Here is a 26,718-nt window from a genome sequence, read left to right as displayed (position 1 = left end):
GTTTAGTCATTTGAACTTAGAAACTAAACCTAGGTATCATAGGAGAACAAACACCCACTATGATGTACATAAGACGAAACAAGAATATTCTCTAGACTTGACTTTCAAGATTTTTTTATTTTTTTATTTTTTTATTATTATTTCTTGATCTAGAATTTGAGCTTTCCAAAAATTTCTTAGTCAGAAATAACATTGTCACAACACTCAGCAGATGAAACGAACCTAGGCATTGTAGGAAAATCACTTACCCACCACATTGTATATTAGATCGAACATAAGTACTCTCTAACCTTAAGGGACTATACTGGGAATTGTAATTTAAATTCCCTAATACATTTCTTCAATTAGAAACAACATCCCTCACAAGTTTCAGCAATTAGAAAGAACTAGGGGTGAAATTTTAGAATTTTGGGTAAATTTTCAACCCTATATTGGACTTATCGAGACTAGATTTGAGGACATGCGCTGATGAGTTTCACAGATAATTTTGAACTGAAACTTCCATGTACAAATCCTGGCCTTGAAATATTTACATAATGCTTAGATAATCAAAGTACGCAGTGAAAGCGTAATGACCCATGTAGATTTATCTCTTATGGAAATATAAGATTGCATGATATTTTCCAAGATTCTAAAATAATTAGGATCACGGAGTGATGGAATCATGTTCACACGATGTATACGCGGTTTGATCCAAATTTTTAATCCTAACAAGTTCCAATGATCTCAATGACCTAATCAAGTAAAAGATCGAGATTTACCAGGATTAAAAACTGATATTAGTAAATCCACTGTTCTGCGCAAGCATATGATTGATGTATCGGGATCAAACTTACTACAACTATCCATTTATGCTTGCTTGAACACTGAAAGCTAAAAAATGGTACTTTGTTTTAAATAGATTGAAAACTAGCGAGTGCATAGAGGCATTGTAAAATATATTATTGTTCTCATTCATAATTGAAATGCTGAATTTCAAGGATGAAATTCTTTTAAGGAGGGTAGATTGTAACACCCCGTACTTTTCAATACTCAGGTGTTACCTTGTAACCTACCTTAGTATAAATACAAACCTAACTTATACAAATATGTACATTCATTCTAGTCTAAATCCGACTGTTAAAAGCAATCTCCACCCATATATCAAGCTATCCATCCATTGTTATTCAAGATGGACCATCACATCAATAAAGAAACCTATTTTTGTAGGATTCCAAATTCACTGATAGATAAATTTAACCGACCATCTTAGATTTAGAATTCTGAATCACGAGATCTGTCGTTCGTCGTGTCCATCACACCCTACTGATCAATTTATTATCTGATCACGCAGTTCGGCCACCTGATTATAAAGACAACCCTCAAGAACCCCTCTAAATTAGACTGGAGACTTTGATAACAGTTGATAGTTAGATTTGGGTGCAATCTGGCCATTGGATCGATGATAATCCATAGTTAACACCTAGATCTAAACGTATGACCCACTTACAAATTAAAATAACCAAATCTTTCTTATGAAAGCCCCATAGGGGGTTGAGTGAGTAAATAAATGGTGCTGATCGGGATGTGACCCATGTAAACAACTTTAAAATAATAATAATGATATTAAAAGCATTGTAAAAAGGATAGTTAATATTATAAATGCATATGAGTCCATCTGATCCATAATCCAACCACTAATTTCAAGTTAAGTGGTCCCGTGGACCCTTTTTACCATTGATGATAAGTTTAAATGTAATATGACCATCGGATTGAGGCAAATCTACAAATAGGATCCGAATCAAGTAGTGGGTCCACCTACAGCTTTGAATATACCTGGTGGCAAGCCAAAACTTAGACATGGGGGTAAAAAATAAGGCCCATATATAATTCCAATGGGCCACAACAAAAACAATTTAGAGGATGAGCACCCAGTACATCGTTTCTAACTGTGGTCCATCAGTGGCCATGTGAATCATGGATAGGGGTGACACCTAACGATTGGGGTTGTTTGATCATAAACATTACAGTGGGGCCCACACGCCACCCTCATAACTTATTCCCCTCTTTCTCATCTTCCAAGCCATTTGCCCTCTTCTTCTAGCTCCAACCTTCTCTCTCTTTCTTTCACCTTACAAACTTTTCCAGTTATCGCCTCCGACCAAACCGTCAGATTTTTGCCCGGACCTGCCTCAAATTTGGCACCATTCTCGCCTTTAAATACCCAACAACCACCGGACCAAACACAAGGCGTTGTGGCTGTTGCAGAAGGCGAGCCTCGAGCAGGTCAGCGTATCTCTCACTCTCTCTCTGTAAAATAAAACATCATGGACGGACTAGTCTTACTGATAGGAGGTATGTGGAGAGCGTAGTGGACCAAATTTTCATTAGATCCAACCCATTCATAAGCTACACAGACCCTTATCTAGGCTCGTACCCAGAAATCATGATGGTCAAAAACTTAGGCAGGCCACGCTAGGGAAAACAGTTGATAAAGAATGCTCACCATTGGTTTTGTGAAGGGGCCACAGTGCTCTGTGTGTGTGTGTGTGTGTGTGTATCATCCAGTCCATTCATCTAACTTGCCTCATCAGGATGAAAGCATTCCCCAAAATCCCATGCCATTCCAAAACTGAGATGGGCCATAACATGTGAACTCAGAGGTTTCTGCATATGGGATGGCCCACCTGAGTGTTGAATCGGCTTTATTTTTAGGGATCAAGGGAACCAAGGGGTTTTATACCTGATGGACGGTGTGGATCTCATGCACGTGAAGTTGTTTCCCTTGTAGCAGCAAGGAAGAGTTTTTCAAGAATTAAGACTAATTTCCAAATGTCAATTAGTAGGAGGTTAGGACCAAAAAATCAATTTAATTCAGATGACACTCGTAATTTTCAGCGTAACCTAACTTAATATGAATACTAACTTGGTGCGGTGCTTACATCTTAGCCCTTGAAATTTTAATGGAATATAATAAACGGTCTAGATTAATGTATTGGACGGTCTAAGGTCTCAACCCCAACTAAGACCACTTGAGAGCGGATTAGGTGAGACGCCGGATCCTCCATGGCGGATGGGACCTCTGACTGTGGGGCTCATAGTGATGTATGTGCCTTAAATCCACACCGTCCAACCGTTTTGAAAACTCATTTTAGGGTGCGATCCCAAAAAATTGAAGCAGATCGAAATCTTATGTGGACCATACCATAGGCAACAGTAATGGTTGAATCCCCACCATTAAAAACTTCATGGGGGCCACCAGAATGTTTATTTGCCATCCAACCTGTTGATAATGTCACAAAAAATCTGGATGAACAAACCACACAAATATCATCTTGTCAACCCAAAACATATGTGGCCCACAAGAAATTTTTAGTGGTCGATTACCACTAGCTATTTCCTCCATTATGGTCTACCTGAGATTTGGATCTGCTTTATTTTTTAATCATACCCTAAAATGAGCTTTCAATATGGATGGACGGCATGGATGTAGTCACATACACAGTGGGCCCCACAGTCAAGGGTCCTACGGACCCGGTGGGTCCGGGTCTCATCTAATCCGCTCCCGGGGGTTCCAGTCCCTGCCCGAGTGGTAGACACTAATGAGTTTTAAAACGAGGTCTTGGGTTCGAAACCAACAGGTGGTGAAATCCCACCACGGCGTACGTGGGGGTGCGCCGGGTGCGCGTGTTAAAAAAAAAAAAAAAAACACCCGCCCCCGGAGCACTTACAACATATAGTACTGCTTTGAGGGCAATTTTGATCAAAAATATGAAGAAGTAGTCTTACAGCGCCCTTAGCGCAGTAAGTTACAGTGCTCCTAGTTGCATTGGGACACTTGGACAATATCTTCCATTGATCCAAACCGTTCCGTAGGACCAATGCACATTCTTCCATTGATCTAAATGGTTCCACAAGTCCAGTACACATTTCCTGCACCACCCATAAATATCACACTCATCTGAAAAATATTAGCTATTTGATCAATGGATTTTGATACGGACGGTCAAGATTATTTACATGAAAAAGATCTAATAAAAGGAACCAACATATATATCTTATGGTTCTTAAGAATCACTTTTGTTAAGAAATTATAATCACCCGTCAATGCTTGAAAAAAAAAAAAAGACGGGGCTATTATCAAATAAGTCCCGTTTTCAAAGAAACATAACGGTGACCTGGACATGCATGCCCGGCAAAGCTCATAACTCTTGCCTCATGTTGGTGTTGGTTTGTATGCATTTTTACAAGAATTTTTCTTCAGTCCAAGTAGAGGCTGTGGACGGTTTTTACTTCTGGATTTATTTTTATTTTTATTTATTTTTGTAATGCTCATGCTTTATAAGTTTAAAGTGTAATGAAGTATATTTGGTGTTGGGACCATTCGAATTGTGATCCACAATATAGGGTTTGGATTACATAATCAGCTGCCACGTTTGTTCAAACTGAAATATAGAGATTCCGGTATGTGTTTTATCTTAATTTTCAATAAGATTTCATCATGTTGCAGCTGTTAAAAGGTTACTCGTTTGAATACATTAACTCAAATTAATTTGCATAAACTGTGAAACTGATTGTAACTAAACTACAATTGGAAAATCAGATTGTTTGAAAAATCTGATTGACATCTGTTTGCCGATCAGATAACCTGTTTGATATTTTTCATTTCAACCGTCCAATAACTCCTCATAAATCCATTAGTCATGCAGTTAAATAATTGTAATTCTTCGTTTATGATACACTAAACTAGGAAAAATAATTTTTATGTATCACTTAATTTTTGTGCATTGGGACACTTGGATTCTTCGTTTATTATGTCGTGATGCCTGTTTCAACTCATGGATGGATTTTTGTAGTTTACAAACTATATGTTATAAGTCATCGCCTACAAAACCTTCAGGTTGTAACATATATACGTTCTCGTTAAGATTCTCATTAAGAAACGCAGTCTTTACATCCATCTAATCCAGCTCCAAATCCATATGAGTCACAAGAGCTATTATGATTATGAATGAGTCTTTCTTAAATATTGGTGAGAAAATCTCCTTAAAGTCAATGCCTTCACATTGGTTAAAACCATTGGTAACAACTCTGACTTTATATATTTCAATATTACCATTGGGGTCCTGCTTGGTTTTAAATATCCATTACAACCAATCGACTTTATTCCTAAAAGTTATACAAGATCTCATACTTTATTATCCCTCATAGATTTCAACTCATCTTCCATGGCATCAATCCAACGCGAAGGGTCAACACTCTATTTGACTTGTGTAAAGGATTCAGGATTTTTTTTCACCCATATGTTAAACTCGTACTCCTATAAATATATGACGTAATTGTCTAGATTTACAGGTTTTCTCTCTCTTTCAGGTCTTCTCAATGGCTCGGTCTCTTGGGTGTGATTTTGATTTCCCTCACCAGTGGGTTGTACAGGAGGTTCATATTGGTGTTCTGCAATGATTTCAGGTTCCGTTGCAGCATTAATATCCACATGATCTGGAGTGACTGTGACCGAAGTCACAGTCCTTTCTTCCTCGAATACAAAGTTCCTAACGTTCGTGCTCGCACTATTTTCACTGTTTTCAATGAATCTGACATCCCTAGTCTCAACGATCCTGATAGAGTGGGAATGACAGTAGAATCGATAACATTTTGACCTTCTTTGGTATCATATAAAGAAACAACTTATGGTTCTAGAATTGAGCTTTCTTTCATACGGGTTATAAACTTTGGCCTCAGCAAGACATCTTTAAACATATAGATGTTAGAGACTTGGCTTTCTCTCATTCCATAACTTAAAAGGGATTTTATTTATAGCCTTACTAGGAACCCTATTAAGGTATAAACTGCAATTTTGATCGCGTCATCCCACAAAGATTTTGACGATGTTGAATTGCTTATTATGCTTCGCACCATGTCCATAAGGGCGTGATTACTCTTTTCAGTCACATTGTTCTACTCTGCAATCTTAAGCATGGTGTACTGGGCGACAATGCCACAATCTTATAGGTATCTAGCGAATGACCTTGGATTGCGACCTGATTCGTCATATCTACCTAGTATTCACCACCACGGTCAGATCTAATGACCTTAATCATTTTATTAAGTTGATTTTCAACTTCAGTCATATAAATTTTAAAAGGATCTAGTGTATTTAATTTTTTACTTATAAGATAGAGATACCCGAAACGAGAATAGTCATCTATAAAAGTAATAAAATATTTGTGTCCATTGTAAAATGTTATAAGGAATGGTCCACAAATGTATGTATGTATCACCTCTAAAAGTCCTACACTCATTATTGCACCTTTCTTTCTGGTTCTTGTATATATGTTTTCCTTTAATGTAATTAATACACACTTTATAGTCGAAGAAGTCTAGAGAATGAATAATCCCTTCTCGCACAAGCCTATCTAATCTCTCACGAGATATATGACATAATCGCTCATGCCACAACATAGAGTAATTCTCATAGTCTAGTCTTCGCTTAGATCCTACTTTATTTTCATGCAGGCCATTTATATTATATATGTATGAGGCATTCGAGTCCAATTGGTATAGGTTGTTCACCATAGATCCAGTGCCAATTTTAACTGAATAAAAGTAGATACTCAATCTTTTATTCTCAAATTGGAAAGAATAACCTGATTTATCCAACTGAGAAATACAGATCAAATTGCACCTTATAGAAGGCACACAAAATGTATCTACTAGATCTAATAAATGACCTGACCTTAACCTAAGCCTACAGACTCTGACTGCCTCTACATCAACTTTAATGCCATTGCCTATGTATATTGAGTATTCCACATCAGTTGGTGGCCTGCTCTGTAGTAGGTCCTACATAGAAGTAAATATGTGAATATTGGTTCCCGAATCTATCCACCAATAATCTACCAACACATCAGTTAGATGGGATTCAAAACATACTAGAATTGTATTATTGTCTTTCCTTATGAGTCACTGCTTATATTTTATGCAGTCTTTCTTCAGATGACCCGACTTCATGCAAAAGAAGCAATTTTCCTTTTTAGTCTGCTTATGTCTCGATCGAATCCTAGGTTAATTATTAACTGGAGAACCTAGAGGACTGTGAGAATCCCTTGATAGAATCATGTTTCCTTTTTCTGTTTCCATTATGTTCAAGTCTATGTCCTGAAGTCGCAAAACTAATATTCAGACTGTTTTCAAAGGGTTTTGAAGGTTCATATCTTTCTGAAGTGATGTCTAAATGTAAGCATCTTAGGACTTTCTCTATAGCTTTGTCTATTGAACATAATTAGACCCGGCTAGAATGGGAACTTGATGCATTTGAGTTGGAACCGGTTGCAAAAAAATACTCACATTAGTAGATTGTTTATATAAAACAATTCATGAATAAAACCAAATATTAGGCTAAGTTATCAAATCAATTGATTGGGGCTTTCAACTGAACTATCCAGGATGAAGATGGACCCAAACATCTGATCTTACCAAGAGTCAATCACATCATCATTACTCCTCTTATGGGAGGTAGTGATAATATGCAAGTGACCTTCCTGAACATGAAGCAAAGTAATGTCAATTATGTAAATTTGAGACATTCAACACCTGCGGGTAGGATAAGTCTTTCATCTTTACATTATAAGCACCATTTACTCCACCCCGTTTATGCTGCTGCCAAATAATGATCGTCTGTGTTTTCGTCACCGTTCTCATGAAACGTGAACACAACTGAACGCAATCCTTAAACTAAATTTCTAATATCACAAGTCCTTATTTGTGTTTTTTTTTACCGATTGAGGTCACTGTGGTGGCTAACACAACCGGATTCAATCCCATAAGTTTTGACTTAGGACTGCGATTTTAATCCTGCCATCAATGGATTAACTATATAAATTAGTTTGATTTGGCCCATAAGGCTGTTGATATTAATTGGTGAGAAATTGAGGAGCCTTAAAGAGAAGCAGACAGGTAAGTTTTACCTTACTCAGTTATACGGTCTATATCAATTCTCAAAGGATGGGTGATGAGCTTACAATAAGACCGAATCTAGACTCTGTATGATCTGGTCATCATTAATGAGCATTACAAGTCTAGCCTTTAACATTCACATGATAGACATTTGGCATGGAACAATTAAGACGGATGATTAGATCCTTACATTAGTGTCCATAATATGAACAGATCAGATCCAATACTTAAGATCCACACAAAGAAAGGTCCATATTCTTTATACGCTCATTTTGAACTAAACAGATGGATGAGATCTAATAAATGGATCCCAAAATTGGCCCCAAAGGGAATGCCCAAACACTAAATAGGCATTCAATATGCCTTTACGATGGGCTTAATTAAAATGGTATGGGCCCAGAATAGGGGCTTCATCTGGTCAACCACCAGGCCTTATTGGGCCCAAAATTAGATGGAGTATGCCCATAAAACATCAAATGAATGTGAACCAAATTAGTCCCAAAAGATAGGCCCAACCTAGGCCCCGTACACATGGCCCACTGACGTTGCCCACAAGTGGGATGAAATGTCCAATGGGTCCATCCAAACAGCACAACCAACTAGTGGCCCGCAAGTGGAATGGCACGCTGGACCACTCGACTTGGAGATATGGTCCATAATGTAATATTTGGGACCATAAACTAGGCCCATGAAATATCAATTGGATGTCAACTTAATTGGTCCCAAAGGATAGGCCAACATAGATCCCGTATATAAGGCCCACCAATGTAACCCACTTAAGGGATGGGATGAGGTCGAACGGCCCAAACCCAGGTATAATGTGCCTAGAATGGGGTCAAGGCCCAACTTGAACCAACCACTTAAGCAATCGGGTCCCGACCCAATTGATATATTAGCTTGTTTGGTTTGTCAAGGGGCAGAAGGGACCCTTGCTGCTGTAGAGCTTGTCATAGCCAGTGGAAATCCTGGCCGCTAACCTCTATCACAGTGCTGAAGGAAACATCTCCTCCAACCACGATAATGGCTGTCGGAAGTAATATGAGGTGGGCTTTAATAGGCAGCAGCCATTAATGGTGGCGTAGAGATTCTCTACACCATGCTTTATCATCATCTATATGACCTCCCACGGCGCCAATGATTGATATCACAAGAAATCGATAGCCACGAATGGAGGCTGAGGAATGGATCTACGCTAGTATCATCGGCTACGATGGTGGAGACGCGGGGCCGGCGATGGACTACAGATACAGTAGCACCAAAAATAGTTTCAAAAGGGAGAGTGGTTATAGGCGACACTGGTGGTGGTTGGAACAACTATGGCCGCCTCTACTGATGACAAAGGTAAGGGTGATAAAAACCCTTTCTAACCGGATTTGGGTATTGAAACCCTAATAGCTGGATTGGGAATCAAGATTCCTAACTGTTAATTTGAGTACTAGAATCCCCAATATCTGATTTAGGATTTTGATAACCCTAATTGCCATCTGGATTTGGGGTTTTGAGGTCTGAAATCCCCAATTGAGGGATTAGGATTTCGAAATCCTTAATTGATATTTGGATGCACAATTCTAGATGGGGAATTCGAAGAATCTCAGTTATCTGTATGGATTTGGGAATTATAAATCTCCATTCTCTGATTGTTAGATCTTCCATACCATATGCACAGAGTCTCTGATACCAACTGTAATGCATTATGCGGAATTGCAAGGAGCATGTTGTGCATATGATATGGAGATCTGAAGAACTATAAGGCGTACCTTGTTGGGACGCCATTGCTGTAGGTTAGATGTTGGAGTCTTCCTCTCCTTACACCCTTAGAGAAGCTTTGATGGGATTGTTGCTTTTGTCGGTGGTGTTGGATTGGGGACCATGCCCTATTAATATAGGTTAGAGGGGTGAGGAGTTTGAAACCCATCAAAACTCACTCTACACGAATTGGTAATCCTAGTTCCTCTAAAATACTGTGTGCGTATCACAGTTGTAGCACTCTACCTGTTACATGAATTTCTGAATGTATCATAACTTAGTGGGGCCCACTAGTACACGCGATCATATTATCCAACTCTTAGGACAATCCAGACCATTGATCAATAAGGCCCACCTTATAGTATTCTTACAGCAGATCCAATGCTCAAGTGGACACCAACACAAAAAATAGTGGGGATCCACCTGAGCTTTGGATCTGCCTCATTCTTTGTATTTAACGGACGAATTTGGTATATCTGTTTCCTTCCTCCAGCTACCTATTACAGGATTTTTGCTTCCAGAATACTTCCTCTATGTTTTCTAGATGCGTCAACTCCTTTTTAGCTTCAGTTAACCTTTCCAAGTTCTGACTGACTGGGTTGGTTGTAGATTGTTCTTCTAGCTGGTTCACTGTTGCTTCTGCTTACTTGATTAGGGTGAAGATGTTGCCGAATACCTCCTTGTTCCATACTTTCAATGCAGATTTAGTATTTTTCATTTTGCAGAGAAGGAAAATCATAGGGTTGCTAGTAGGTTCTGACTTCCGGGAAGCCAAAACAACTTCTCGGAAGCCCCCGTGCATCATCCACATTTGCTGGAAGTGAAAGGGGCGAGGGGTCGTCGGTGGGGTCTGGGGGAAAGATAGGAGGAGAGGCAAGTGGTCGGAATTAACCCGAGGAAGGTGCTGGACCTGGAACCATGGGAACATTTGTATCCACTCCACTAAGAAGAGGGCCCTATACAGTCTGGCCCGTTTACGATTCCTCCTTGCTTAGTTATTGCACCAGGTAAATTATTCCCACTAAATCATGCATCAATCAACCTCACTCTATTAATTACTTCTATGAAGTCATTGGAACTTGGAGTCGCGACGTTATTCCCACATATTCTCTTAGTTTGATTATTGATCGCATTGAAGTCCCCACAAACGAGCCATGGCCTTGGCCTCGAGTTGGCCATATCTGCTAAATCTGCCCACGGTTCCCTTCTACGCACCAAGAAGCATTTGGCATAGATTATAGAGAAGAGCAGTTTTATCTCATAGCCTTGCATTTCCACCTTGAATGAAATCATCTAGTCCAAAGTTTTTATGAGTTCCAATAAAATCGATGAGGAGTGGAACACCCATACCTTTCCTCCTAAATCCGCGTTTGAGAGAGACGAGCAGAACCCCAGTTTGAGCCCTATTTGGATTCATTTAGAGTCTAGGATCATCGGCTCCAATATTGCTACAATTGATGTCTTGTATTTACTGATATGTAGCTTGATCAAACCTAACCATGGGAGCATTTCCCACCCCTCAGACGTTCCATACAAAGATGTTATCTATCGGATAAACTTCCTGAGTTCATAGCCCTGTAGTATAGTCTTCTCTTTCTTTCTTTCTGATTTTCTGAATTGCTAACTATCCACCTTGCTGTCAGGTTGGTGCTACTTCCGTAATAAGGGGCCTGGATGTGGACAGAAGATTGGGTAGGTTCTTGACCTGAGGGGAAGGGCTGATGGTCACTCTTATCCCTGGACGATATGGGGGACACATAATCTATTTGTTGAGTTGGTTCGCTCACATTCTCGAATCCCAGACCCCCTTTTATAAAATATGGGGACGGGTCTACAAGAAGTTGAATAGCCTCCTTTAGAAATCCCCTTCCCTCCGAGTCTTGGAGGTAGCCTTGCCCCCTCCCCCAGGTAGGGGGGGGGGGGGGGGGGTTAGAGATAATATGGAGCTTTTAATGCCCCACTCTTCCACTCTTTCTTAGCCTAGCTCCCTCTGATAGAGACTGAATTCTCTTCGTATGTCACCATGATATTTTCGTTGTCAGAGCGGACAAAGTTTCCTTCCTGCAAATCCCTTGGCACGACTGAGGAAATGGTAATGGATGATTAGCCTGAAGTTGAGCCTTCCTTGTAGAAGTAGCGTTGGCTTTAGGGGCCGGAGCTGTGGTTGGGATTTGGTGATGTAGTCCCATCTTCGTCTTCTTCTGAATTGTACATGGGGATGGAGTGTACATACAACATCCCCCCAGCACCGATCTTCGGGATAACTGCAGGGGGCTTCAGAGGGAAGCTTATCATAGTGTGTCCCTAGTCCTGGGATTAACCATTTGTCACGGTTAGGGGTGTTGCTAGGTCCTGGTTCTATGGCATGAAGGTGGTCTCGACCATTCATTGGGAGTAGCGCTTGGGCTTGGGCGTCTAACGACTGAAGTGTTCTCGTCTCCATATTTTTTTTCCTACCGGCATTTCCACAAACACCGCACGTGGCTGCTCTTGGGTCCCCTTCTAATCTTCCTTCCGTGCTGGTTTTCTATGTTTGACCTTTCTTTGAACATTTCCAGGGCCTTCTATTTGTTATCCATTTTCTTGATAGAAGGTTGTTTCCACCCATTGCCTTGTTAAAATCCCCATTCTTGTTTCTACCAAAGTATGTGTCTGCGTCCAATCACCACCTACTTTCTCCAAGGAGGGCACCTCAATTGCCGCGTAGACCGTGTAGGATTGGCCACCTACATGAAGGTCTATGACCTTACACAGTTCTCTCCCCAGCTGCAACCCCATCTCCTCTTCATGTAGCATCATGCAGTACTCGTGCCGGCTCCCCACATTAAGGAAAGGGTACTCTAAGCCCATGACAAGTTGCGAAGTTAAGGCCAGTGGAAATTGTAATGCACATGAAACCTTTTTTTCTCAATTGCCTTGAATCTTGGATCTCAATGAGAATGTCCTTTACTTCGTCCTACTTCAAGAGATGGTGAGGCAGCTTGTAATCAAAATGTCTCATTCCGGTAAACTAGACTAAGATGGGTGGGCCTCCCATCACCAACATGTGCGGCTGATGAGACTACCGATGAAAAACGTCCACATGGATTGGCCAAAAAATGAACCCACTATGTCTGAACTATCTGAACGGTTTGATCAAAGACCTTTGCATGTAGAACATGAACCACTGATCATTTTCTTTCTCACCATATGTGTTAAGGCCCAAGATGGGACGCTCAAAATTGTGCTATTTCAGACTATAGTTAAGGACAGATGGTGTCACCAGATAAACGACTCCTACAATGCTGTGTAAGGTGTTGATTTATGTGGGCCAACTTCAATGATGTATTTTTCTAGTACTTCGGGAAGAAAGCTTATACAATATTGGAATGGGATTATTTTGGCAATGCCAAGAAATGATAATTCATATCAATTGATTTCAATTTCGTGCCTGCCCTAGTGAGTTTAGAAATCCATCTAAATTCGCCGTGGGATGCGACTGGTGCAGGAACCAACTGTTCCAAGCCTGCCTGTGGGATCCCATTTGAATTGCCACTTCCACCATCGATAACGTACGTTGTAGCCACATTTGTCTAGGAGTCCTAAATCTGGATTGTTGATGGGCGAGGCAGGCCCAACCCATCATAGGCTGGGATTGGGCTGGAGTATCAGGCCTGAGGGCCAAGCTCAAGCTTAAAATTTAAGCTCGTTGCTGAATGGGTTGATTTGGACCATCTACAGCAGCCCTAAGCCCAGCCTTACATATAATATATAGAAATCCTCATTTATTCTTCATGTTACTACTCCCACTCACTGATGTAGAGCAGGTCGCGGACTATTTCATGGCCAAGATATACTAGAGAAGGCTCAATCGGAGGCGGAAGTAATCCGGACCGTCAAAACCTTAAAACTTGCATATCTTGCAAACCGGAATGAGTTATTCAACATACCATATATGATTTTGGGTAGGAGAAGCTACTTTAGCCAACCAACCGCTACGCCGGATTAGCCATGCTGAATTTGTGAGATTCAATCAGATCGACGTTCAAACATCCATTTTCTTTCCATTTTTACTATTTATAGCAAGATTTAGTTCAATCATGACTTTTGATCCATTGAGTTTTAAGACTCGTGCCCAACATGAAAAGGGCTTAGAAAAATTAGGGGAACAACGTGGTCAGGCCAAATTGGACACTTACTCTTTTTGACCTAAAACCATGAAGTCTAGTGGAAATCATGACAGTATATAAATAGTAAGTTTAGTATTTTTAGTAAGTCACAATTTTAGAGAGATTGATTTATAGTTTGATTCTTAAACTTCTTCCTAGGGTTGATTTCACTATTTAAGGGAGTGTAAACCATTTTTATTAGAATTTATTTATATTTTCTATCTCTCCTTGTGGATTCAAGAAATCTCCGTGAGGAGTCTAGAGAAGCTCCGTGAATTTGGAGTAATTATCCCCTGAGGAAGACAATGTTCGACCTCACCACGTCCATCCCTGCGTCACTCACACTCCCATCTCTCCCTCTCCCTCTAACCGAACAAGCCTTGTGCTTGGGCTTTAAAAAAAAAAACCGTTTCAGGCCGGGGTTGGTTGGAATGTTTTGGCTTGTCTTAGGCCTAACCCTCGGGCATAGACATAGTATGAATATTTCACGCTGGGCTTAGCTGAATTATTTTGGCTTGTCAAGCGCCCAAGACCAGGATAGGCTCCAACTTGATCATCAACCCTCAGGCTCAAGCCCAGGATAATCATTTCGTTTTGGGCTGGACTTGGTTAGACTATTTTGGCCTATTACAGGCTCAAGTGTATCTTGAACAATGTGAGCTAGGCTTTGACAGAGCATGCCCAGCCCTATCCTGGGCCCTATCTACATCACCATGACATGAACACAACTCTCACACGTCTATGCACATGTGAAACTAACTCTACGCTTGGGGCTATCAATATTGGGTGAACCCTGGCTTATTAACAAAATCAAGATTTCGAAAAAAAATATTGTTATCATGCAAATGCTAATGACTGGGGCAGGCCAAACTCATGTTGGAGTGGCTTGAATTTTAAGCCCGAGTCTTGCCCTTAGGCTTCATACTCTAGCCAAGCCTCGCTCTAGGTGGGTCAGCCCTCATTGACAGCCCTATCCACCTGTCCTTAAACTTTGATGCTTAAGCCCAACTACTAATAATGCTGTGCTTGATTAAATGGACATCCTAAAACAAATCTAAAGAAAATAATATAAAATTGGACTTGGATTCGGTGGTGGCCCCTTCAGTACCAACTTAGATCCTTGAAAAGATTTATGGGCCGTAATATATATATATATATATATATATATATATATATATATATATATATATATATATATATATATATATATATATATATATATATATATAGCGGAACGCTCACCTGCGAACCAATTCGCACGAACTACATACGAACTTTTTTGAGAACTCATCATATCCTATGAGTCTCGAAAATCTGAACGGTCCACATGAAGCAGAACCTCTTGAAACCCCTTGGTACATATTTTTACTTTGAACCAAAACTTTGGTGGGCCATGAAAAATGCAAACAGTTTCTTCCCTCAATTTGAATTTCTCCTTGCTATGGTCCACCAGAATCTTAGATCAGGGTGAAAATTCACCCACTAAGGTTTCATGGGATTCCTCATCTTATGGACCGTTTGAATTCGACACCCATGACACGTGTGCAAAGGTACACATGTGTGTAGGTGAGCATACCTTTTCTACACACACACACACACACACACACACACACGCTTTATTCTTGCCGTTCATCTATTTTTCAAACTCATTTTAAAGCTTCCGCTAAAAAATGAGGTAGATCCAAATCTCAAATGGACGGCACCACAGGAAATTGCAGTCCGTCCATCCGACGCAATCCTAGATTCCAGTCTGTTCATCAGCTGCGGCCCTAGACTGCAGGCACTCGAGTCAAAGATCTCCGGGAAAAATAAGACACGTGGGCTAAAAAAAAAAAAAAGCGGATTAGGTGAGAGCCCGGCCTTACAGCAGGGTTATCGTGTGGCCACCTTGATGTATGTGTTATGTATCCATGCCGTCCGTTTTTTTTCAGATCATTTTATTTCAGTACTCAAAAAATAAAGCAGATTCAATTATCAGGTGGACCATACCATTAGAAACAGTGGTGATTGACCATTAATGGGCTACAAAAGTTTTGGATCAAGCTGATATTTGTTTTTTCCTTTCATCCAAGCTTACGTGATCTTATCAGTAGATTGGATGGTAAATAAACACCACGGAAACATTAAACTGCTCCCTAAGATGTTTTTAATGGTAGGATGATCAATCAACACTGTTTCTTATGATATGGTACACCTGATAATTGTATATGTTCATTTTTTTTTGGATAATACCCAAAAATGATCTGGAAAAACGGATGAACGGTGTAAATACATAATACCACTGCAACCCCAGGATAAAGGCCGCACTGTCTTCGGTGAGGCTACGGTCCCACTTAATCTCTACAGCAAAGGAAACAGCAGGAGATGTCCTAAGGGCTAATGGATGTGTATCTTCCATCAAAATCATTTGAAACACCGTAGCCAAGGAAAAGTATAAAACACAACAAAAAATGACGCATGTCAAGACTGCATAAATTTACAAGGTTTAGCTGCTATTATCATACATTACTTCCGTCATTGTGGCCCATACCAGGTTTTCATCGAGCTTATTGTTTTAGGTGAAGGTTCTAACCTGATGGATGGAGTGGATTTTACCTGTAGACTATGGTGGCCCCCACAGAGCTTGATTGTTTTTGGCCTGTCTAAAACAGATGTTATAGTCAGCGGGGTAAAGCATGGGAAGCTTTCAAACGGACTGGAGAAGGGCTGTTAATGGTCTGGGCCTGAGTAGGTTTCGGCCCTAATTTTGTAGTGTTACAGGCCAGGCTGTTGGTCAGTTCAATTTAAGCCCGAGCCCGGCCCATTGACACCCTTAGGAGGGTGTCAATTCGGATCCTCTATCTTTAGGAAATACAAATTTCCTGTTTCCTGTATTTTCACTGAGCCGTGTCATCAGATACTATTAACGCACTTGAAATCGTATTGCGTACTGATTTACTCAGTACGCTGTTATCGTACTGAGTAAACTCGGTTGGTCACACCGTGAATACATGTGGTTTATCCACACCCTCCATCTGTTTTATCATATCATTTTATGGGTTAAGCCCAAAATTAAAGCATATACAAAACTTAAGTGTACCATACCATTGGAAACCGTGGAAGTAATGATTTCCACCGTGGAAACCTTACTAAGGCCCCAATTGATGTTTATTTGTCATCCAATCTGTTCATAAGATCACACAAACATGTATGAAGCGAAAAAACAAATATCAGCTTGATCTAAAACTCCTGTGGCTCCTGAGAACTTTTCAACGGTAGATGTTCAATTCATACTTTTTCCTGTGTTGTGGTCCACTTGAAATTTGTATCTACTTCATTTTTGGTATAAATCCCTAAAATTATCTGATAAAATGTATGAACGAAGTGGATAAAATGCATCAATGATGATAGGCCCCACAGAGTTTACTCGGTACACAGCCTACTAAGTTACCAATGCACTAACCTGTTTGGCCAGTTGCATTAGACTGGATTAGATGGGATGGAATTACATATAATGTCATCATGGCTACTGTCAGTGATTGTTGTCCATTTGCAGTAAATTTGGAAAGGCAAAGATGTCACATAATCTTGTTTGGAAACACATGGTTCTACGGTGTAATGGTGAAGTTGCATAGCGGCCGTGTTTGGTATACAACCGTACGGGAGGGTCGCGGATTAGCTCAACTGGCATCCGTACGGGAGGGTCGTTAATATTTTAAAAATTCAAAGGCAACAACAAGATCCAAGTGTTTCACACCCAGATCCATAGCTCAACTGGCAGACTGAGTGGAGATACCTCGTTTCAACACTTGAGGTCTGGGTATTGATCCCTAACAGGGGTGGCTAACATGGAGTGTGTGTACTGACTTGGGTGTGTACTGTGTTTCTAGTCTCAATTGTACTTTTGGGGCAACTCTATCCACCATTCCTTCACGCCATTCAATGAAGTTTTGGTCCTTGGACGCTTGGAGAAAACAAAGGAAGGATCACATGGGAAACACGGCGGAGAACGCATTAAGTGTTTACCCACCGTTGAGCCCACCTTGAAATATGTCTTGAATGTCTGCGTGGTCCATCAGGATTTGCAGATCATTTTAAGATAACAGTCTAAAAATGAAGCAGATCGATCCAAATCTCTAGTGACCACACTACAAGAAATAGTTGTCATTGAATAGTAAGTCTGGCCCTAAAATCAAAGGCCCAGTTAAGTGATACAGTGAGCCTGGCCCTAACACTTAGACCCGCCTAATAATCAGGTTGGGTCATGCTAATTTTGATGTATGCGTATTAGAAAGAATGAATAGTAGGTCTTGCTCACCAACATGTGTATAGATTTTTATTTTTATTTTTTGAATATCGTCTATTATCATGCAAGATTCTCTACATCTGGGGCTGTGTTTTGATGATCCAGATCATTCATTTAGTGGACCGCAGCATGGACGGAGAAAGTTACTGATTGATGATTAAGAGAAAAAGAATAGAGCAAGGACCGCGTTTAGAATGGTTCAATGCTTGGAGGGTTAGTATCTTCCAACATTGGATATTTTGGGGAAATCCCCATCTATAGCGGAACCCAACATGTAAGCTGCTTCCATGACTGAAAAATGGACTGCGGGTGTTAATTCAATGAGGACCTCATTTGAGGGGGACATGTCTAGAAATCCTAGAAGACAACACGTGTCAAAGATTCGGGTCATTGATAAGTAGGCGGTAGGAGTTGAAGTTAGATCAACTGGTCAGATTTTTTAAATTTTTTATTATTATTATTTCAATTAGGTAATTCATTACAGCACAAATGAACATTGATCTGGATTGTTGAAATGGTGATCCCTAGTGTGGATGGAGCATGGCCAGAAAATCACAATGGTTGGACTATCCAAGCCAGCCAATCAATGACCTACGAAGGACAATTGAAACGAAAATGATCAGAGGTAAGAATTCAAAGGGCAAAATCAAATGATGAACAATGGGGCCCGTGACATAGAATCTCCAGACTGGCATGTAGGGTGGATGAGTTGGACCCTCCTTGTTAAATGCTCACAGATAGCGAGAATGGTGGGATTATTCTATGTAGGGAAAGGACCATAGAGAAAACTGTGGGACACCGGTATTAGGTAGCATAGGCGGTAAGAATGTTATTAGTGTGGTGACTGGCTGTGGTGGATTCATGTGGTCTGTGCATGACATCCACTCCGACCATCAGGTGAACCCTCACACATTTGGGCTGGATCCCAAATCTCAGGTAGACTCAAGTTTAAGATGGGCCACACCACATGAAAGAATTGAGAGGGAATGCCCACTCGTTAAAATCTTACATACTGTTTCTGTGGCCCATTGTGATATGCATGTACCATCTATCTGCAACACAGTCTCTGCTCATGTTGCCTTCTAACTAAGGCCATAGATAAAATGGAGGAGCGCGAGCAGGATGGAGGGCGAGATCGAGATCGCAATAGGGCGGAACTGTGGGAGACAGTTGCCCCCCGAAAATCTCACCCCTCTAAATCTCCTATCTCTCTCTTTGCAGCAAACCTAACCTTTGATACCACAGAAGAAGATCTTCTCCATATTTTTGGCCGATTTGGGAAAATACGAGATGTGTTCATGCCATGGAATAGAAGCTTAATCGCTCCCGCGGATTCTTCTTCATCCATTTCTGTTATGAACAGGACGCGATCAATGCCATCCATTGTCTTCATGACAAAAGAATCGACGGGAGGGTGGCCCACATCACATGGGCGAAAAGGAAATTGGACAACAGAGTCGTTATGCCTTCCTCATTTTTCCCTGAATCCCACAAGAGCAAATCGCAAATAGCTCATCCGTATCTCGAGGCGGCTACCAGACCAAAACACGATTCAAAAACCTTGACGGAAGAGGGCCGAGGGTCACTTCCATTGTTGATTCTGAAGCAGTGGAAAATTGGCTTCGCCGGCTGAATACCGCTATGGGGGACAGCGATGGATCGGGAAGTACGCATTGATCGTCTAACTACTCCATTGAAGAAGCTGAATCTGAAACTTTTTGATGTGGAAATAGTAAGGATAACTGATACAAAATTCCTGATTCTATTCAAGTCTGAAACTGAGATTGAAGCTTTCAAGAAAAACGATGCATTACAAAAGGAAATGGGGCTTCAATCGATAGAAAAGTGGTCTCCAGAGGAGGTTATAGGGGTTGATGGTGTTTGGGTCTGACTGTTCGGTATCTCTACTCATGCCTGGATCGAGTCTGTCATCCTAGATCTGGCCATTTTTTTCGGTAAAATCACTCAAATCGATCCCAACTTGAGGTTCAGATACTTTCAGGCGTTTGTGAGGATAAAAGTCATTCCCCATCTAGGAGTTTCATTCAACCAGGTACTGAGGTTAAGACTTTTGGGGAAGGAGTACCTCATTATTGTGGAGATGAGCCTTTATTCAAGTGCGGTTTTCCCTCATTCCCCCAACAAGCATCAAAGGAAAGCACCAAGCAGTGGGTTGTCAAAAGGTTTCATGGTTGCTCAGGGCCCCCATTAGATGTTTGTGAAAATGTTTCTACAGGAGTTACAAACACTAGCAACGGAATTTTGGGCAAGCATCCTGGTGCGTGCAATATTACTCATATGGTTAAAGGTGTCCAAACATATTCGGATGCAGGTGGTGCTGGCTCTCCAGCTGTCGGCGCCTTGCCAGTTACGGAATTTTGTGAAGAAGAACCTATTGGGGATAGAGTCATAACAGGTGCTTGCGAAAGTGGCAAACCAAAGGAAAATGTCTACTTAAGCGAGATTGTCAAGTCCGACGAACAGGTTGCAACAGGGGTGGGGCCAATTGTCATTTACGATCCTTGGGGAGGGCAACAAGACCAGGATCAAGCTTTGCAAATCGGCACTGAGATGGGCAGAACAGTTATCCATCCAATGCGACATGAGAGTCTACAGATTGAACTGCTAGCTGACCACACTCCAGTCTTTCATGGTGAGGCCGATCTGGTGGGTGGAATGTAGCCTTATGTTCAGCCACAACAGAGCATAATTCCAACGGCCAACCATTTGGATATCATATATCCTGAGGGCTTCATGGATAAGAATATTGGTCCCGACGCTGAAAGGCTCTCTTCTAGGATCTCCAAAAACCAACAACATTCTCCGGATATGATTCAGGACGAGGTGCAAATTTGTAGCAAGGAAAATGTTCCTCCAGAGCTGAGGTTCAATTCTACTCATCAGAGGATTGACATGGCTAAAAGAGATGGCTCAAGAGCTGGGAATAGAAGTGGTAGACAATATTGTTCTTACTGGCACAACACCGAGTCGGCTACCCATGCGGATCAACCCCTCTCTGCATTACTCCCTATATCTGCTTATCAGCCTACCCTGCTACTGGAATCCCCCTGCATTGCCCCTCTATCAGCTCCCAAGCCCTGTAATTTCCTTCTAGACCCACCCAATTCCTGTCCTTATTCCACAACTGATATTACTCACACCCTTCCTTTACCTTCCATTACCTTTGTCCCATCTCCCAAGTCCTCTAAACAATCCCACCCTGCTTCTAGCCCGCCTCCTCCTACTGGAAGCAGCCCCAAATGGCCCTCAACCCTTCTGCTTCAGCACCTCAGAGGGACCCTTCTACAGCAGACTCATGCTCCTCTCCTCAGCCCATTCAAGTGATCCCGGGTGTCTTTCCCTCCTTCTCCAGATGTTTCTCGAGGCGTAACAAAGCTCGCTCAGAGGGGAGTACGCCCCTTCAAGTTGATCAGCAGTTCAGCAACCGGATTACTTGCAGGCCCTGTCAGGACTGTGGGAATGATGTAGGGGAGCCAGGATCTAACAATTTCGTTCCGGAAGACAAATTGGGTGACATTATGGTTGACCTATCCTCATTCTTTGACAAAGTTCAAACCAATTCATCCCATGAGGTTGACGTTGATTCCACTGTTATTCGATTGTCGACTGAGCAGAATGAATCTCTGTCACCTAATCGAGTTCCAGCTCCTCCTTCAGGGAACAGACAAACCAGAAAATAGTGTAATAGACCGCGACATAGACTGCAATTTTTGGGTGATTGGAACAGCTGCTTACGAAAACTGAAGCATCGGGCAGTGAATTCAGGATTGTCACGGATAGATAACACAATTATATGGAATGCGCACAGAGTCGGCAATGCGTCTACGGTCAAATCCCTCAAACAAATGGTAAAGAAATACAATCCCTGTCTCCTGGCGATCTTGGAACCCATGCTTTCTGACGGTAAAAGGGTTGCGATTGGCCTAAAGTTAGGCTCTCATTGCTCGGTTTCAAACGGTGATCGGGGGAAAAATCTGGATTTTCTTCAAGAATCAGATGAATGCTGCTTTGACGACCATGGTTTCAAATCAGATGTTGACTTTATCCTTCGCTCCTGCTTCTAGGAGTGAGCCGATCTCTCTCTTGGTAGTGTATGCTAGGTGCTGCAAAATCCAAAGGCGATCGCTATGGAATGAGATTGAAGTTCTTAGCAGGTCGGTCCAGGAGGCCTGGGCCATTGTAGCTGACTTCAACATGGTGGCAAACTTAGCAGAAAGAAGAGGAAGCCGTGCAAATGATGCTTCTAGTATGGTGGAATTTGTTGAGATGATCCATAACTCTGGCCTTATTGACGCAGGATTCATGGGCAATCGGTTTACTTGGTGTAACAACCGGGATGGTAATGCCCGTGTTTGGGCTAGACTGGACAAAGTGCTTTTAAACTCTAGCTGGGTGTCCGCCTTTCCTGTGTTTCAAGTCGAACATCTTCCTAATCTCAACTCCAACCATGCGCCGCTGCGCCTCGCCTTCCCTTCCCATGATCCCCCTAAGGTCAGGCCTTTCAAATTCCTCAGAATGTGGACGCTGCATGATTCCTTCTATCAGTTAATTCAGAAGGCTTGGTCGGGGGAATGCTCCCCTCAACCGATGATAAATATTCAGTTGAAGTTGAAAAAAACAAAACAGCTGTTAAAAGTGTAGAATAAGGAAACATTCGGTAATATCTTCTCCCTCATCCAAAAAGCTAAAGAGGAGCTTGACGGACTCGACTGCAGTATGCAATCTGACCCCTCTGAAGATCTATTCGGCCGGTTCATTGAAGCAAAACAAAAGCTCAGTCGTCTTCACCATTTCTTTGATTGCCATAACTACATGCTTAAACTTGATTGTGAGAGATCGCAACACCTTTTCCATGACACGTATGTTTTTAACTTTCTCACCATTTCTTTTTAAATTGTTAACAATAACAAGTAGACGTAAGAAGTAGTCAGAGATACTCTCACCTTCCTTCATGTGCGCCGCCTCGAACTCGGCTCGTAGTGTTTGAAGGCGAACCCGCTTCACTCGATCAACACCTTTGAAGATGGTGCTATGAGTATCCGAAGCTTGCTTGATTGATGTCGCTTTGTCAATCTTTTCAAAGGTTGATTCATCCAACCCTTGATAGAGGAGGAACAAAGACTTTTGATTTATCTTCCTTCGATTTTTTAGGGCAGTTTTTTCCTCGTTGGTGAAGGCGGCTTCCTCCTCCATAGTGGGTTCTACATAACCATCGGTGACAATCTCCCATAGATCTTGCGACCTGAACATCGCCTTCATTTGGATGCACCAATTTTCATAGTTGTCCTTTGACAACTTAGGAACCTGCGGCTGGATTGTGGTGGACATCTTTACATGAACAAGCTTTATGGGTTAGACGAATTAGCTTTACTAAGCCTTAAGATGACCCAGACAATCTTCTTCTTCTTTTTTTTTTTGGAAGAAGGAAGGGCTGATTTTTTTGAGAAGGAATGGAGAGAGGGATGGAATAGAAATCTGATTTTTAAATAGATTTTTCTGAAAAAACTTTCTGTTCTTGGCTGAAAACTACTACGACTTCAACTAAAAACCTGGCTTTGATACCAGTTTGTTGGCTGTACAAACCAGATTTTATAAGTGTTTTAAGAAGACAAAATTATTGCCTTTACAAAGCCTTAACACAACTCAAAAAATTGATTATGTAGAAGGAAGGAAGAAATAAAAGAAACCAAAAAAATAAAACTTTCTAACTATTTTTACTGCTGCTTCACTACTTGCTTCAGCCGGATACACAAGGTGCCTTTTTATAGGCTTTTAAATGAAAGGTGAAAAGACAACACTACCTCTAATAGGAGCTTCCAACATTAAATATTTCTAGAAACTACACAACCTTTGAATCTTCCGAAACACCTCCATAGGAACTGCTGTTAAGCATTGGAAGTGCAACAAACAGGCAGTTGCTGGAGATGGTTTTGGTTTGCAACTCCAATAGCTTCCACGCCTCTCTCAACAGAGAGGAAACCTGATGTAAAGTGGGTCGTGAACACTTTCACGGCTAAGATGGACCAGAGAAGGCCTAATCTAAAGTAGCTTCTCCTACCCCAAAATCATATATGGGACGTCAAATAACTCATTCTGGTTTGCGAGATACACCTGCTTTAGGCACTTTCGCCTCCTAGCTAGCCTTCTCTGGTCTATCTTGGCCATCAAAGTGTCCGCAACCTGCTCTACATCATAATACCCTTGCAAGTCCTACAATTGATGTGCCTTACTTGTGCATTTCTTTCTTGCCATTCATTTGCATGCCAACAATAGAAAAGTTAGATACTTGACTCACTGACGACACATTTGGCATCGTTGGTCCTAATGGGGCCATTAGATCAATGGTTTTGGTAAACCATGTGCCCCATACATACAAACTTGGTGCACAGCAAGGAACCCGACCTGTGCTATGTTGGGATTTGTGCCGCGGAATCATACAGATATAGATCTAGGATAGCAATCCAATGGCACCAAGCAAACACACGAGAATACAAAGATTTAACATGGAAAACCCTTGTGGGAAAAAATCATGGCACAAAGCGACAGAATTCCACTATGAAAGCATAAATTACAAAGAGAGAGAACTTACCCGATTCGAACAACCTTGAATCTCACCCTTGCTACACCCTTTAGAAACCCAAAAACCCTTTTAGGAACCCTTAAAACCCCTTTAGAAACCTCAGAATACCCTTGAATAGCCCTAGGGACCCTTATTTATAGTTTAGGAAGCTCCACTTACGCACCTTCTTTAGAAAATTCTGGAAACAGGCTCAAATTTATGCAGTTCGCGCAGAATCTGCGTAACCCTCGACCGGACGAGCCTGACCCTCGACTGGTCAAGCGTCCTGGACACCCAAAATACATGCTCGCTGGACTTAGAGTCCAATGAGCCTCGACCGATCGAGCAACGCCCTCGACCGATCGAGTAGCACAGTGAATACAAGATTTAAGAACGACCTTGGTAAGCATGTCTGTCGGATCTAAATCCACATGCCCAACTACCTTTGCTCCAATCTTCCTAAAAGTAAAGACGTAGTCTTCTTACCATCTCACTGCTATCCAATATTGCTTACCGAGGTATTTGCTCACAACACTGATAGCCTGTGAAATAACTGGTCTAATCCAAACCATAGTATGCACTACCAACCACATTCGAATGAGACTCATGAGATATCCTGCTTTTTCTAATCTGTTTTAGGACATGTCCTGAGGAAAACTTGAGTAGAGACACATAGGGAACGCTCTCCGGCTTTTCCGGTGTATTACATCCTTGATCAATACCTACCCAAGGTATTCTGCATGCGATAACCAAGGCCTACTCCTCCTTCAGTCTTAATGTCCAGAACCCTCTTTGCAGCCCCCCGATCCTTCATCCTGAATGTTCCACTTAACCGAGTGCTCAGTACATTGATTGCAGACATGTCATAATTGGCGATCTACATGTCTTCAATTCTTGACTCACCATGAAGGAATCAAACCACTACCTAGGCGACAGGTCATACGACGACATCTTGCAAACTCTTCTTCTCAGCCCCTTTAACTTCGAACCACTTTGGTTGTTTCATATAGATCTACTCTTCCAATTTCCCTTGCAGAAGTGCAGACTCCACATCCATCCTTTCAGCTCAAGATCACATTGGTCAACCAGCGCCAATCACGGATCTAATAGACACCTATTATACCGTCGACGCGAATATCTCTGAGAAGCCGATCCTTTCTCTTTAAGCATAATCCTTCGCTACCAACCTCGCTCTGTATCTATGTTGTATCATCCTGAAGATCTACCTACATCCAACCGTTTCTGGCCTACTGGAAACTCCACTAGCTCCCATGTGTCGGTTTGGTACAACAAGTCCATCACATCATCCATAGTCACCTTCCACTTCTAAGCACCAGGCTCACCTAGAGCCATATGAATAGAAGAAGAACCCCTGCGATATTGGAGTCGTCCATGTACCTCGTCAATATCTTGCGATTATACTATGTGATCTTTCTCATAGGTGGCTACTCCACTTGCTCTTATCCCTGTTCACGCTTCTTAGCCTTTATGCCCTGCCCGCTCATGTAGTCATTCCAGCATGCCACACATGTACAAAGGTAGAATTCGCTATAACCATTGTAGCTCCACCTTTTGAAGTGCTCCTGATCAACCTGTAAACATTATCGAGTCATTGCGCTTTCATGATCACTCGTGCCCTCTTAGATACTTTAAGAGCACCATCAATATGTGTACTTGTAGCCTATTGCCTCAAGTACACCAAGAGAAATCAGATTCTTCTTCAAATCAGGAACGTGCCTCACATCAGTCAGGGTACGCTCTGTCCCATCAAACATCTTGCTATGCACCGTACTAACAGCCACAATATTACAAGCACTATCATTGCCCATAAATACTTGTCCTCCATCGCACTCCTTGTAGCTGGCAAACCAACTCCGATGAGAAGTCATGTGAGAAGATTCCCCTGTGTTTAAAATCAACTCGTCCCTACGATCATCGTAAAAGTATCTGATCGTAGACACAGACAAAACAATACCATCACATCCACTTGATCCATCTAATGTGGCAACATTGACCTCCATGTA

General features: G+C 41.6%; 1 protein-coding gene across 4 annotated transcripts in view; it reads left to right on the top strand.

Moving 5' to 3' along the window:
- Positions 1-1,983: 1,983 nt before the first annotated feature.
- Positions 1,984-26,718, top strand: part of LOC131223359 (probable disease resistance protein At5g63020) — a 76,742-nt gene continuing 52,007 nt past the window's right edge. The window contains exons 1-2 of one of the 4 annotated variants that reach the window (XM_058218753.1): positions 1,984-2,265; positions 4,387-4,443. Coding sequence is in view for 1 of the 4 variants with exons in the window: in XM_058218750.1 (XP_058074733.1) it covers positions 9,252-9,276 (25 nt within the window). In the remaining 3 variants the exon portion in view is untranslated. Of the gene's footprint in view, positions 2,266-4,052; positions 4,444-6,320; positions 9,277-26,718 lie in introns of those variants that run through there. The other 3 variants (XM_058218752.1, XM_058218751.1, XM_058218750.1) reach the window with 3 other exon arrangements.

The sequence above is a fragment of the Magnolia sinica genome, chromosome 13, assembly GCF_029962835.1.
Source record: "Magnolia sinica isolate HGM2019 chromosome 13, MsV1, whole genome shotgun sequence".
NCBI classification, from domain to species: Eukaryota; Viridiplantae; Streptophyta; class Magnoliopsida; order Magnoliales; family Magnoliaceae; genus Magnolia; species Magnolia sinica.
This window is presented reverse-complemented; position numbering and strand designations above follow the sequence as displayed.